The sequence below is a fragment of the Larus michahellis genome, chromosome 7 (genome assembly GCF_964199755.1).
Source record: "Larus michahellis chromosome 7, bLarMic1.1, whole genome shotgun sequence".
NCBI classification, from domain to species: Eukaryota; Metazoa; Chordata; class Aves; order Charadriiformes; family Laridae; genus Larus; species Larus michahellis.
The window spans coordinates 50,692,691-50,708,363 of NC_133902.1; the positions used below are offsets into that span (position 1 = coordinate 50,692,691).

The 15,673-nt window shown below is 43.6% G+C and overlaps 1 protein-coding gene across 10 annotated transcripts; it reads right to left on the reverse strand.

Annotated features, from left to right (window-relative positions):
- Positions 1–273: 273 nt before the first annotated feature.
- INSIG2 (insulin induced gene 2) lies at positions 274–14,427 on the reverse strand. Of its 10 annotated transcripts, none has more exons than XM_074593672.1 (8): positions 14,306–14,427; positions 12,864–13,452; positions 10,974–11,117; positions 9,662–10,002; positions 6,600–6,724; positions 4,169–4,335; positions 3,674–3,773; positions 274–3,207 (listed from the first exon to the last, which is right to left on the reverse strand). In XM_074593672.1, exons 4-8 carry the CDS (start codon positions 9,903–9,905, stop codon positions 3,166–3,168), a joined length of 678 nt encoding a protein of 225 aa, XP_074449773.1. In that variant the 5' UTR covers positions 9,906–10,002; positions 10,974–11,117; positions 12,864–13,452; positions 14,306–14,427; the 3' UTR covers positions 274–3,165. The 10 variants fall into 10 exon arrangements, with proteins under 10 accessions (XP_074449773.1, XP_074449770.1, XP_074449774.1 ...); XM_074593669.1 differs by having other exon boundaries at positions 12,714–13,452; XM_074593673.1 differs by lacking the exon at positions 10,974–11,117.
- Between the last annotated feature and the right edge of the window lie 1,246 nt (positions 14,428–15,673).

Genomic DNA, 15,673 nt, shown 5'->3' on the forward strand with positions numbered 1-15,673 from the left:
ACTGAAGTTATCTGGCTTATTTTCCCCCGGCTCAAATATATTCCCATTGCGGATTCAAAAGGGCAAATTTCCAAAGGCTGCTCAGCATGCTAATTACGACAGAATCACCGCCGATGGGATCTCGTCCGCTTCTTTTTTGGTATTTCTAGATAGGTGTTTTGTGCAACTAATATGCCAGCTCAATGGTCAAAATTATTGAGATTGCTGATAGAAGGCAACTCCGTGTATTTTAAAAATCACTATCATTTCTTAAAGAAAGAAGAAACCTATAAACAAGGTTGTAATTGCATTTAATGCACATTTTGCTTTTAACAGCAATTTGCCAGTTTAAACAGCATAGACCTTACAATGCTTAATCAGTGAAGAGGTTATAGTGCTTATAAAGTTGTATCTAAAATATACCTTATTCATTCTCTATTGAACATCATGTTTAAGACAGTCTAGTATTATAATTACACGCTATACAGTAGCGACATGTTCACACCACTACCGTTAAGGCCATGTCAGCATTCTCATCACGAACCTTTTTCAGGGTTTGAACACACCACCCATAAAATTACAACGTAGTCTGAAAAAAAACATGACATCCAAGACGTGAATCTTGTGCCGACTTCAGTCAAATGAGAATAAAAATAATAAAACACAGATAATAAAGGACTCCACCCAAATTTATTTGGGATGATCGCTGCCTTTGCACAACACGCTCAAAATTTCCAAAATGAAATTTAAAGGAAGTGAGTGGACAGCACAGGGCCATCAGGCTGAGATGAATCTGAGTGCAAAGTGTTGTAAAGTGGGTGTCACAGATGCACAATAACCACTTCTCACATACTGCGCATTTGAACGTACACAAGGCTTCTTCTGTGTAAATATTTAGCCTGGCAGGTAAAAGCAGTTCTACCACCAAGTGAATAATAACAACTACTCATCTCCAGTTGCATACACTGAAAATGATGAAAGTCATGATGAAAGTAAACCGTTTACCAAGACCGCACACCGGCCACTGAGGTACCATGTTATTCCCCACAGTTAGGATAAGAAACATGAATTTTTGTGCCATTCATGCCCTGGTAATTTTAGAGGTACTCATCACACCGCCCACCAAGCTGAAGCCATTTCTTTAAATAAAGAAGGTGGATGAGGGCAAATACTGTACGGAGAGGGACCAACAGCCTTCAGTGAAATGCCAGAACCTGCCTAAAGAAACTCACCCTTAGTTCATGCCTTAACTGTTTCTTGGTTTCGTTAACAAAATGCTTCTTGCCGTATGGTTTGATTAAAAGAAAATCTCTAGTCGGGGATCTACTTAAACATGTTCTACCTCTCTTAAAGCAAAGCACATCTCTAAGTGCTTTCCCGAAACATTGCCCCGTGGAAGTGTGCTTCAGGTGTTGAACTGTCCTGGAACGGTGCTGAGCAGATGAAACTTTGTGGAGCTGCAAAACCAAGCTCTTGATACATCATTTGCTTATTTATTATTTTTACACTTCCCCATTCAAGAAATCTTCCTTTTGTGACCACCTCTTTCGTTACAACGATTTTGGAAGCACTCCATTGCATACTTTTCAGACTGAAAAAGAGTTGCCTATTTCAAGCTTTGTGTACAATGCATACACACATTTATTAATAAAAGCTTGTCTAAATGTCTATTTGTTCTTTGGACCAGCTCCAGCCTCCCTAGGTGAGGGAGGTGTAACATGTCTCACAAACCTTTCATGGAAGATTTAAAAAAATAGTACTTCAAGACATAAAAGGAAAACGCATACATTAAAACATCATCAACACAGACACAGAACGGGGAAACCAAAGCGGAGACATCCCACGCCAGATTCACTGCTGGCACAGGTTGGCAGTGTCCTCTTGAAGTCTGCTTTCTTGCACAAGTTCTTTTATCTCATGGTCTTAAAAGGGAGCTGCAAAGCCAAGAGGAAATTCCACATACGCCCACAAATATGGGTCACACACTAAAATCCTTCTTCTTAAGAAAGGAACCGATTAGGACATGGCCTATTTCAGCTCTCTGCCCTATCAGACTTTCTGTGCACAGGCACCTGTAAAAATTGGGGTAACGGTATTTCTCTACTTCAGAAAATTGCTCTAAGAACAAATGCTTTTATGGTTGCCTGGACCATAGTCACAGCAACAAGGGCTACATCAGTACCTAAAATACAGCCTTGTCTCCTGCTGCTGATCCCCGCAAACAGAGCGGGTAGTAGACAAGAACTATCAAAAGTAACATTGGTAACAGAGGGTTTTATGACACTATATGGTAGTGGCTGATTTAGTTCAGCAGAATTAAGTTTCGCCATAAAAACTCCCTAAGATTTTTTTTTTTTTTTAATAAGGGATCAACACAAGTCAGCTTAAGGGATTGTACAAGAATGACCTGAATTGCATCCTGTTACTCAATGCAACAAGTTGTTTCAGAATCTGTCCACATCTGAGGATGGTCCACATAAATTCCTATACAAACATGTATATCGGCTGTACCAGAGGGAAAAATAGCAAATAATTTCCGGCCTCAGTTTCCACTTCTGTATTCTGTGTTACTGGGCACGTACCACAACCAAATTAAATGCTACAGCAATAACCCATACAATCCATGTTAAGTTTCCTCACCTGTGATGCAAGAAGAATGACACAGTGTGATAGCAGGCTGAAATCAGCTACCTACTGCATCAAAGCTCACCTGTAATTCATGAATTTCATACAGATAATACGGGCTATCATCACCGAAAGAGAAGATCTTTATTCCTAAATTCGAATGCCCTGTCTTTCACCGAGCTAATAAGAACAAACTCCTCAAAACTTTCAAGATAAAGTGAAGCAGAAGTTTCAGCTACAGAAACGTAGTGCAAAGGTTCAGTTTGGCACTGCAACATTATGGACAGACAAGAATTTATGGTAAACTCAGTTTAGATTTGGAAAAAAGAATCCTATAATTGAACCAATATTGTCAAATGTATTGCATACTATTGTAACTTCACAGTAATCAAAATCAGACATCAAGGTTTCTATAGAAGCAGCAATCACAGATTGCAGTAATGTATACCACTCAAGGGAAAAAAATTGCATTTTGGCAATTTCATAGTCAAGTGTTCCTTATGCTCCTCCAACAGTCATTTGTCAGATATTTTCCTGTTTAAAAGGTGCACATTGTTCTCCTCAGTCCTCATGAGACTTCTCTGCAATGACTTTGCATTCATACTGAAAAACAGAAGTTGACAAAATTAATACTACTTACTTATACAACTAATGAAAAAGACTGCTATGAGGGAGATTTTTCTACAAAATGGTGATAAAATAGCTTAGCTTAGCCGGGTGAAGCGTAAGTTTGGTCTCCTTAAGTTCTGTGTACACACTTGCTGGCTGCAATTTCTGTCTCCCTGAGCAGCAGAAAGGGCAGTTCAGACTTAGGGGATGGCCTGACTGCTGCCCAAAGACGGGAGCTCGTATTTAGCTCCTGGTCCTGAAAGGACTAGACGTGTGCAACTGAGAGTACACAGAGCAAAGTCACGGGCTGTGCTCTGAATAACAGTACTAACGGATCGCTCACTACATCAAAAAGCAAGGACTACCTTACTCCACATCCACAAGTCAAGTAGCTGGTTGGAAGGAAAGGAAGGAAGGAAAAATTACTAGAAGGCAATCGACTCCACCCCTCCAAACTTACCATCGCCAGCTGCCTGCCGATATTGCCCATAGTTATTCCACCAGCAAAAAATATACATGGCAACCAGGAACGAACATAAAGGAAATCCGGAGACGTGTATCTGGAAAAGAACATACACTTTTGACCTCAACATCGTGCAATACATAGAGTGCCCCAATCACATGAGCCAAACCCACAAATGTAAATATTAGGACATTTCAACTGAAAAAGACATGTATTACTGAAATTTAATTACTTGCAGCAAATAACAAAGAAAGCTTCTTATTGATTATAATTGTTGGTAAGGTTGCAATTTTATTGAAATAAGCAACTTCCAACTAAAAGTCTCACTTACAAACACGTAAAATCTTTCACGAACAGTTCAATTTATGTTACACTCAAAATTAAGAGCTGGCTGCTTTGGAAATCATGTCAAATTCTACCCTTTCCGTTATTCTGATTTTATGTTATAGCTTCAGGAGATTGTCATTTAACCTTAAAGGAGTAAATACTTACTGATAAACTCCATTGTAGACCAGAAGCTGTGACACCAGTGTGGCCAGGAAAGCAATTCCTACTCCAAGACCAAAGCCACTTCGTGACCTATCAAACGTCCACCACAGTCCAATTGACAGGGCTGCTAACGTGAGAGACAACTGGATATTGTTGGCAAAATCCACTTTCTGCGTTGATTGTTAAGGATAAGCTTGGAAATATCATATACAAGTGTAAAGCAGGTTTGTTTTTTTTTTCATTCTGTTTATCCTATTTTGGCACAGCAGAAAAAAAAAGGCCATTAAAAAATACAGCACTAGCCCTATTGGCTATCACACAGCCACCCCGTACAAGGAACGTACAAGGAAATAAGCCTTGTGTTGCAAATACATCAGGAAACTAAAAACTTACAACACTTCTTCACATTTTTAGGGTCTTCGCATTGTACAAGAGCGGAGAGACTATACACCTACCAGGCATTTTATACAGATATAAAATGCACATGTTACTGTTCAGAGTAAGAACACCTAATCCTTACCTGGTCCTTTATTACACTAAGCAGGAAACCTTAAATCTAGCATCAGACTCCTCTAAATGACAAGGATTTACTGAAAAAAAGGTATTTGTCACTCTTACTTAATTGCAATTTTGTTTAATTTACATGCTAGTTTACATTCATCTAAACATTAAAAATGTTACTGTGAAAGTATCTGTATAAATCAACATTGAAAATCTGTTTTGTCAACTCTGTGATAAAAGTGTAAAGTCACTCCAGATATCTTTGTGGTGCTCCACATTCTTCAAAATGTTTTGGAAATACTAACTCATCCTCACTACTCTTGCCCAAAACAGATTATTAAAAAGGAGGCTGTTAGCGGCATAAGCCTGAAAGCATATTTATGGGATGACAACATAAAAAACACTGCCCTGTTTCCTCACAAAAACCTGGAGAGAGACCTAAAGGAGATGAGAAAGAAGTTTCAACTAACTGAAATAAACAATTACAGGATAAAAATCAATAGCATCAGAAAAAATGTCAAACAAGACCAAAAAATACACCAAATATGGTAGTGTGCAGAACTGGTAATAAACTGAAGAGCAAGCAGTCTGGAGAGCTGTCAGGGAGGAAATACAGACAGTACGTTAATGATGTCCTGGAACACGTGTAACAGCTGCAGAAAACCGCATGAAGGTTGTGGTGTAAATAACCTGACCCATGCAGGGAGAAGCTGTCAACTCTCACGTACTCCTTAAAAGCAGCCAAGTTGCATGTGCTTACACAACAGGTATGGCCCAGGCCAGTGAGAACCACAGGACCCGATTCACGCATCTCTGGCAGGGAGAGCAAGGTTTGTGAGGGACAGTGGGAATGACTCTGAACCTCAGCAGCTCCAGCTCACCCGGCCATACCGGATAGGATGGCTGCTGGGAACAAAACCAAACCAAACAAAACCCATCCCAGGGCTAAGCCGCTTCAGTAAGAATTCAGCCAGCTCTCACATCTTTCACTCAACTTGCCCTCTTTTCCTGGAAACGAGGAGATTTAGTAGCAGGCAATCAGAACTTCTTAGCACGGTTTCTGCAAACCGTGTTGGAGCTGACACCGAAGGAGATGAGTCACAAAGACGATCAACTTGCTTTTTAATGAGTTTATAAGAACCCGATTTTCATAGACAGATCTTGGTTTTATCCAACTGAGGAGGCACTAGGCATGACTACACAAAACCCCTAAGACTCACAGCACCGCCAGTAAGGTGTGTCAGTCCACGTGAAAAGCACGCTGTCACCCAGCACGTCCCCAGCTGCTTCAGAGAGAAGGGACGCCAATTTTGACCACTCTTGTGCAAGGATGTATCTGAATAGCTAGATAATTAGGAGGAGTATAACGCACTGCAACACGCTGACTGACTTCTAATTGCTCTTACTGAACGACTGCAGCAATGGTAAGGACTCTCTCGGCATCAAGGCATGATTTGCAGAACCGGGTAACAATGCTTACTTGCTTTGTGTAGTCATGGCTATTACCTGGTCCTGAGTTTTCCCCATTCTTTGCAAAGAGCACGCGCTTCACTGATGACCTCAAGACTGGGCTTGAACCTCTCACTACAGTGCTAATGGGACATCAACTCTTGGAATGTCTTAAAGCACTTTCTGCAATACCTACCACAAATACCCCATGCTTACTTTAATTATTCAAATAAATAAAAAAAAGACTATATAAGACAAAGCCCAATACTGAGACATTTCTAATGAAAAGATCTTTCAGAATGAAAAAATGTGAGACGTATCACCTCCAATACTGCTACAACAGTTTAACACTAACACATATTCGGCATTTCCCTTGTGAAAATGCTGCGTGTTGTATCTTTAACAACAATTCACCGTGACTATGTGAGCTTTGTTTTAGTGGAAACCCATCTGTTATCGCCAATTTCATTAGAACATAGGATACAGCGCTGGCATGATTTATTCCCACAAAGACTGCTACACATCGCATTACACTGGACCATTCTCTCTTAAATTTATGTGGCTCTCCCAGATGTCTGTCCATGCATGGGTACAATAATCCAATCACAGCTGTGGAGACAGGAAAGAAAAAAATGCCCAAAAGTTAAAGCACTGGCAATATTTAACTAAAGACTATCTAGACTTTGACAATTATTGTGACTAACAAACCAGATCTTTTAAGGATAAGCAGTACAAAACATACATTATAAAAGAAGAGGAATTTCAAACAATTCCATTATTTGAAAAAAAGCCCTGTAAAACTTCAGCAGTATCTTCAACTACTGCAGCAGTGATGTGGCAGAAGTAACAAAACAGAGACAATCTGAATGAGGGGCGGAGGATGAAAGAGCTCTGCACCCTGCCAAAATCTGCAGTCTCACGTTGTAGTTCAAAAAGAGCAGTAATAGCTTGCAGGCTGGCACTTCTGAAAATCCCACATATCAAACATATATGTTTAAATAACTGCAAAACAAACACACCACACTAAGGGCAGAGTGTGTTTTATAACATCAATATTTTGTATCTTCTTTTTTTGTTGTTACAAGCAGGTTTTGTTTGGATATGTTTTTCTCTTCTTCAATGCAACTATAAAGGCTCACACAGAAGAGGGAGAGCCAAGAGCCTACAGCAGCTGTTGAATACAGAAAGCAAGCAGGACTTTCAACCCCAGGGAACTGCTACGCTCTTTGAACGTTTCTTCATAAACGTGTTCTCTACTGCAACTGCAGCTGAAAAGACTGTTACCGACACCACTGAGGAATAACACTGGTGCTTAATGTTAAACTGGTGCTGCAGGAGGCGCGCAAAGCCTGAGTCATTGCTCCGGCCTCCGGTGCCCTCAGTTTGGCATGCTGCTGGAGGTATGGTATGGCAAATGCTCTTTATTCTGCCAGAGAGGAAACTGATCTCCAGGATTCAGGAAAATAAATCACCAGCAAAGCTGGAGAGGAAAAAAGCCCAAACCACTCCCTGAGCTATCTTCTTGCTAAAGGCATTGGGCCAAACGGATGACTAATAACGGTGATGGATGAAAGGACTTCTCTGAAGGCAGCCCTGATCACCACTGATTATAACTATGCAAAATATCTTTATTCTGTTCATAATAATAAACCATACTGCAGAGAAACGTTCATGTCAATTCCAGGAAGGCTGTGCAAGTACAAATGGTAAGAAAATAGGTGAATTATCAGCAATTGCCATAGAGGTTCCCTGTATGCATAGCTAGCAAAGAAGATAAGGAAAGGAAAAGGGGAAGAAAAGACTCATAATGAAAAAGAAAGAACGTGGAACACCTCAACAGGGGTCACTCCTGCTGGGAAAAGCCAATTAAGGCAATAATATCTTTAAATCAAGTGGCTTAAAATCAAGTAGTGCAAATGCCTAGCAGATGACTGACTACACTTTACAAGCCATATCCAGTCTTTCCATCAAAACCACCAACCCATCAGAACCAGAAAGGCCCACAAGTTTCTTCTGAGATGATGGCAAGATCTAGCCTTCATGAGTTCCCCATAGGCAGCTGCAGACAGTGTTCTCAGAGGACCCCAGAGAGCATAAGGTGCAGCCTGATGCAAGCAGCTGACAGTGCAAACGTTGCAGTGAACAGTGCAAACCTTATGCATTGCTGCTGCAAGTTGGGATTCCGTCATTTCAACCCCCACTACTCCATATATCAAGCCTTTACCGGACATGTTTGTCAAGACAAACAGTTCAAAGTATAAAAGAAAAACACAGCAAACACAGGATACAACCCAAAAACTAATCAACAATCTCAACAAGACAACAGAAAGAGGACTAATACAACTAGCAGATAAAGCAGGTATGTAACTGCCACCATAACATGCCAAACACATTTCCACAGGAGAACAAAACTGACATATTCAGAGAGATATTTGGAGGGTTTCCTTTCAAATCAAGCTCCTCTATGACATCCAGGGTGTAGTATTTCAACAAGGTATCAAAAAGAATGCAACCGGATGACTAGGAAAAAAAATAGACTTAAATTTATCATTAGCAAAACAATGATGCCAACTCAAAAACTAGTTTATTGACACATATTAATACCCAGAAACATGAGATTCTCAATCTTATTAAAACTGACCTCTAGGAATACACTGCCTTTACTGTAAAAGTTCACTAAAGCAGAATCCTCCAGTACTGGCTGCTAAGAATATTCCCTTACAAAGCACAAAACTGACCATGGGATCAGTGATGTTCAGAGCCAAGCAGAAAGCCAAGTTCTATCAGGCTTGTAACATGGGATATGCCTTGATACTTGAAGATGAAAGAGGAAAAAAAGGATATTTCTTACTATGTACCGTAGACATCTCACTTAAACTAGCTAGACATGCAAAAGCCTCAACTCCCCACATGGTCATGGGAGAAATGGAGCATGTTCACATCATCCGACTTGATACATGAATAAAACCGAGGTGCTCTGCTCTGAAACACGCCTCTACAACCGCCAACTGTGTGCCTGGCCTCAGCTCCCTGAGACGCAGTCAGGCTCCCAGATTTACGGAGCTAAAGCCATAATTTGAACTGGAACGAGGAACAAATGGAAAGCTGGATCACAAAAGGGAGTGTTACTCAGGGTGGTTTGCTGCGCTCAAAACAAGGTACTGGGTGCTGCGCCATCTGGCACTTCCAGGGTATATTCAAGGGCTGCGCGTAGAGCATGCTCCTGTAATCCAGCCTCAAGGTTACAACTGCCACCACCTTCTAAAGTCTGTTAAATTTATACTCTAACCCAGCATGAAAAGCAAAGGTTATGTTCTGCTAACAATATTACAGTATAACAAGTTAGCAGAACAAGTTTCTAGACACATGCACGCGTATTTGTTTATACACAGGGAGATCAGAAGGACAGTAATACCTATAGTAGGGTAGTGATGCTGGTAGAGAAATTTTTATCTTCCACACCTTTTATATAGTTTTTTGTAACTATATAACTACCTATCCACCCTTTCATCTCCATGCCAGGCACACGTACACAACTGAACTTACCTGACGCTGTGCCACAGCAAGGTGGTACCCACCAAGCTGAGGAGAAGATGCTTGTGATCACATCAGGGGGGAAGAGAGTAACGTTTCTCTGGATCTGAAGCAAGTTTAATACTAATGCAAGAAATACGCCAATAAAAAACAGCACTATACCACGAATTACCAAATTCATGCCATGACTGGTTACAGATGAAATGTAAGGGCCACACTTTTTTGGTAAGGTTGGCATTGCATCATTTTCTGCCATGACTTCTTATGTTCTCAGAGACATCCAACAGGCTGACTGAGGAGGATTCACTTGCAATCAGTATTTTGACTCTCCTCAATTAGGAAATACCCAAACCCTGAAAAATAATAAAAAAAGAGTGAAAAATGCAGACATAAGAAACATTAAATTTATTTCTCCTAAATAAATTGGAGTTTGGGTTAAAAAAAAATAAGGCTATTATGCTTTTCTGAATTTTCTGAGGAGGCAATTAGTCATTTGAGAGCAGAACCAACCACAGCTGCAAAAATGCCTTACAAAGAAAACAGGTTTTACAAATATCTTTGTCTGCTAGGAGACAGAGGAGGAAACATGTGGGATGGGACAGGTAGGAATGTGAAACCACAGAGAACAGGTGAAGAAATGAAACCTATATCAGATGGAAGAAAGGCTTACTTTGCAGTAACAATGAATTGTTTATCTCCCTTCCTTTAAGCAACAACTGGAGATTGTGTAATTCAGAAGCAAGTAAACACAGCCCTTAGTTTTAAGTCGGCCACAGAGGTTCACAGACCTCTCTTCCTGAAGAGACTCCAGAAAACATTTCTCAACTGGAAAGTGAAATCTGAGAAATGTTTTTCAGGATCAAGTCAGAATTTCAGCAATTCCACAGTGCGCCCATTTTCATAACCCCAGATAAGAGCAAAAAAACCTCAGCAAACCAGAGAAGTAATCTTAATATAGAGAAATGTTTACCAAAGTAACATGCTTTTGGTGAAAACCGCCATACGTTATTACAAACAGTAATTGTAATCAGGCACAAAAGAACCCAAGAGCTAAAGGAAAAGGAGCTCCCCCTGCCCATGCACTAGGTAGCATCCTACATGAGCAACTGCTGGCACTACAGGAATGGCAGAGTTCCCATCCCAATCACTCTTTTTAAAAAAACCTGTCCATCAACAGTCTTGTTATACATGGATTCAGTGCCGCATTCATGTATAACAACGATTTTGATCGACAGCTTAGCCACCTGGAACTTAAGAAAAAAAGACCTGACATTGTTTTTAAATTTGAAACTGCCAACTGGTGGCGGCTTTTGTTAACTCTTACTTATGGCCATGCAGGCACAAGGGGAGCCAAACCAGCGCATCCATCCCCCTTTCTCCCTGGCCTCAGCAGATCCCGAGGAAGCTCTCTGAAGGAAGACGCAGCAGCAGTGCAGAGGATGCAGCATTCACTTTTGCTGACCGAAAGCTAAAAGGGAAGTTAAATACATCCAAGCTAGTTAAGATAATACAGGTAACTCCGCAACAGATATGATGCCACGGCACGGCATCCTCCCATCACTCAGAAAAAGTTCCGAGAGGACAAACAAAAGAAAAAAAAGAGTTCTGATCACACGTAACTTCCTGCTGGCAGTTCAGGGAGGCAGCAGCGTCCTCCTAAGAATACAGGATCTCCTCTACACGGCCGATTCCCTGGGTTATTTGTAAACATGAACACCTCTTGGGGGGGAAAAGAGGGCAACCACAGCATCTGGCTTCTGAGTCAGCATCCTGACTCACACTGAAGAGATGTCTGCATCAAGGCTGGCAATGGCACTGCAACACACTTCCCTCAAGCAAAAAGGAGGTGCTCCAGATTATTTTTTTTTTCCTCCTCTGGATGGCACCGCAGCTGAGCTTGGATAATACATTTAGCCTCCAGGAAAGAAAGCATGGAGTCATAAATACATCATAATTTCAGCTGAGGTTCTCCCCTGTTCCTGGGGGCTTTGCCCACCAGGTGATCACAGGAATTCCAAGAATTCACAGGAGTCTTTTCAATACACTGCACTGGAGACTGTAGGTCCCAATTACAAACCCCGCAGGAATACTGTACCTAACAGGGGGTTTTAAACTTTTACATCCCTTCTTAGCTTTAGTCTGCCTAGGAAACCAAGCTAAACTCTTGACTCTCTGCTTTCTTTGCCATCCCAACAGCTCTTGGCACTTCCTGAAGTCTGCACATCTTTTTTTTTTTTTTTTTTTTTTTTTTTAAAATGCATGACCAGATCTGACACACACAATCCCAGGTTTGGCTCCCTCAGCCTTGTCCAAGAAAGTTCCCACTTCTGTGTCTCTCTTTAAATGAGCTCTTCTGCTGCACACCAAGGATCACAATTTCTTTTTCCACTGTCATAAAGCGGTTGCTTACATCCCAGAATCCATAACTATATCCCAGACTCTCTTCTTTCCTGTTAATGAACTCCTTGTTCTGTGGTACCAGCCCCAAACTCTGCATGCGGCATTTCAGCCCATAGGTATTACTTTGATGCAAGTCGTCACTCCATTTTTCCTGTAGGATACCTAAAGTCCTCTTTGGCCCTGCAAATGGTTTGGGTCATCAGCAATCATCATTACTTCATCCCATTTTGTGTGCCAAGGTCATTAACTAAAATACGGAGCAAGATCAGCCCAAGTCCCTATCTTTGATGACATCTATTAATAATTTCCCTACAGCCATGATTTCCCCATTTTATACCATCTCTTGATATCTCCCTCTAACAAGACTCTGCTTCTTGTAATTCTTCAAATACAATAATCTCCAACTTAATGAAGAATCATCAACTGTCACACACGGCGATGCTGACATAAGCAATGATCATATCTTACTTTTTTTTTTCCCCCCCTAGGAATGCTGATGACCAAATAAAAGTCCAATTTTATTCTGGCATAAACCGGTCTGTAGAATATAAAACCTGCATTTACCCAATTTTCATTTATTTAATATGTCATTTGGCAAATATATATTTAATTCAGAAGGCTTATCAAAATTAACAGGAATTTTCTATGGAAGGAAATAGCTTACTGCTGTTACACAGTCGCTGCAGCTGCAGGTCACTCCAGGCATCAGCAACCCATTTTTACTACGAGGTAAACAGCCTGACCACTGCAAGAGCACTTGGGTGTGTACACGTCAGTGAATGTTTATAACAAGTAATGCAAGGTCCCAAATTACCAGGATGCAGTAGTTTCCGTCCCGGTTTCTCACCCTACACATATTGTTCCTATTAGTTTTATCCCAGTTTACAAATTTTCTCCGTTCATTGGCTCCGAGACCTTCTGGCATGCCACAAACAGAGCAATGGGGGGAACGGAGCAAAGTGGTGACCAACACTCCCGTAAAGATTCTTCAGTGCCTCGGACAGCCTGGGTTCACGATGCTCAGGCACGGCAAAGGTACTTCCTACCGTCACCTTTCATGAAAACGGAAATTAAGATCCCTAAAGAAGACATCACCTCCTTCTTCTGGCCCGGGAGGCCTGCAGACAGATAAGACACTGCCTCTCCTTTTAAGCCTTGTATTTTATGGAGGGCGTGCGCTCAGATGGGAACAGTTCCCATATTGAACCAACACTACTTCTGAGCCTTCGTCTCTTGGGAACGCACATTCAAAACTGTAACACCACGCTGAAAGCTAAAGGCTTGGCGCTGCCACAGAGTCCCAGCTGCGCTTTCCCTCCTGGGTGGCACACGGCTGCAATCCAAGCTTCTTCACATACCACACGAGAGCATCACACGCGACTCGCAAGGCAACCGTGTGATGTCTGGCATTGCACAAAAAAAGAAAAAGAGTTAACAACTAAATTATTACCCTCAACTTTTTTCAAAGCACTTAGTCACTTAACTGTCTTCTCATTAGGAGATCTGTCCTGCGAGCGCTCCCCAGCGCTCTCCACGCTGGTGAGGAGCCTTCTGCTGTGCGTGACCCACAGCTCCCGACCCCGTGCAGACACACCGGGCACAGCGCAGGGCGGCAGGGGCCAAGGAAGAGAAGATTTATTTAAGCAACACGGCGCGGGATGATGGCAGAAACGGCGAAATGACAAGAAACCATCTGTCTTCTGCGAGGCAACGCCAAAAGCAAACCACCCCCCTCCTCCGGGCGCCAGGCGAGGCGCCTCTCCCTCCCGCTCCGCTCCGGATCCCCCAGCTCTGAGGGGTCCTGCCCGCCTGGGCGACGAGCCGGTCGCTTCAGGCCAGTGGTAGCCCCTCCAGCACAGGGCTGGGCCCGTTAACCGAGGCCCGCAGGCCCGGCCGCGCCGGGCCCAGCCCGCAGTCGGCCGGCCCGGGGGGAAGCCTCGCCGGGCGGAAGGTTTAACCGCTGCCGGCGGGGGGACAACGGCTCCCGCCGCCCTCTCCCTCACTCACCCGCTGCAGCCGCCGCGGTCCCCCCAAGCACAGGCAGCCCGGCGGCGGCGGGGCCCGGCGTCACCCCCTCCCCGAGGCAGGGCTCTGGCGGCAGCCCTCACCGGCAGGGAGGACGGGGCGGCGGGACGCCTCTGCCTGCCGGCCCGGCCCGGCCCGGCCCGGCCCGGCCCGGCTCCCCGACCCCCGCCCCGCCTCGCCTCGCCTCGCCTAGCCCACCCGCGCCCCAGCCGCCGCAGCCCCGAGACTCACTCGGCCTCCGCCATCTTCTCCCTCCCCGCGCCAGTCCCCGCCCCGCGCAGCCTCCCCAGCGCCCCGCCGGGCAGTGACGGGGGCGGTGGCGGAGTGGGCCCTGCCCCGCCGTGAGGGACCGGCCACCTCCCGCCGGCAGCCGGCCTCCAAACCCCACCGCGGCAGCGCAGGCAGCGCTCAAAGGTACTGGTGAAAAGCACCTTATAGATGGAGTGACTGACAGAAAAGTCGGGAGGGGTCTGCCCCATCCCTACAGCGCTGCTGGGGTGTGTTACCAAAATGGAAAGGCGTGTACTCGGCACTGGTGAGGCCCCACCTCAAATACTGTGTCCAGTTTTGGGCCCCACACTACAGGAGGGACATTGAGGCGCTAGAGCGGGTCCAGAGAAGGGCAACGGAGCTGGTGAGGGGTCTGGAGAACAAGTCTTACGAGGAGCAGCTGAGGGAGCTGGGGTTGTTCAGTCTGGAGAAAAGGCGGCTGAGGGGAGACCTTCTCGCTCCCTACAGCTACCTGAAAGGAGGGGGTAGCCAGCTGGGGGTCGGTCTCTTCTCCCAAGGAACAGGTGACAGGACAAATTGCACCAGGGGAGGTTTAGTGTGGATATTAGGAAAAAATTCAGTCAAACATTGGCACAGGCTGCCCAGGGAAGTGGTGGAGTCACCGTCCCTGGAGGTGTTTCAAAGACACGTAGACGTGGTGCTGAGGGACATGGTTTGTTGGTAACTTGGCAGCGTTAATGGTTGGACTCGATTTTAAAGGTCTCTTCCAACCTAGATAATTGTATGATTCTACGTGAGGCTTTTTATGCCGTGCTTATGCTCCCAGCCAAGGTGGGTTGTGCAATGTCCCTGTCACACCCTTCAGTCACAGCAAATGGAAAGTTGAAATACCTGTTTCCCAGCTCAAACTGCTGGCCTGGCTCCGGCTCTCCTCAGCACCTGATTCTGCAAGGTCTTTCACATCTGCTTATCGTTATTGATTGGGGCAAAAATGACACAGCTCATTAGTACAGAAACCGCATTTTCATCACCAGTTTGGGGCCTCTCGGGGAGAAGATACAATGTGAAGCAGAAGACGTTTTGCTTTAACCTGTCTTAATGAGTAGTAAAGGCATCACAACAAAAAAATACCATTTATTATATATATGTGCAGATGGGTATAGGAGAATAATGCCATTATATTTATTTATTTCATATATTCATTATATTAATTATTATTTGTCTGTTAATGAACTTTTTCCTTTCTTGTTGCACTGATAATGAATACAATTTATTAAAAAATACTTGCACATTGTGTTCCCCCAAGTTTAATAGTTCATTGCAGAGCCTTTGATAGATGTTTCCATATTACAAGGTCTGCAGTGATTC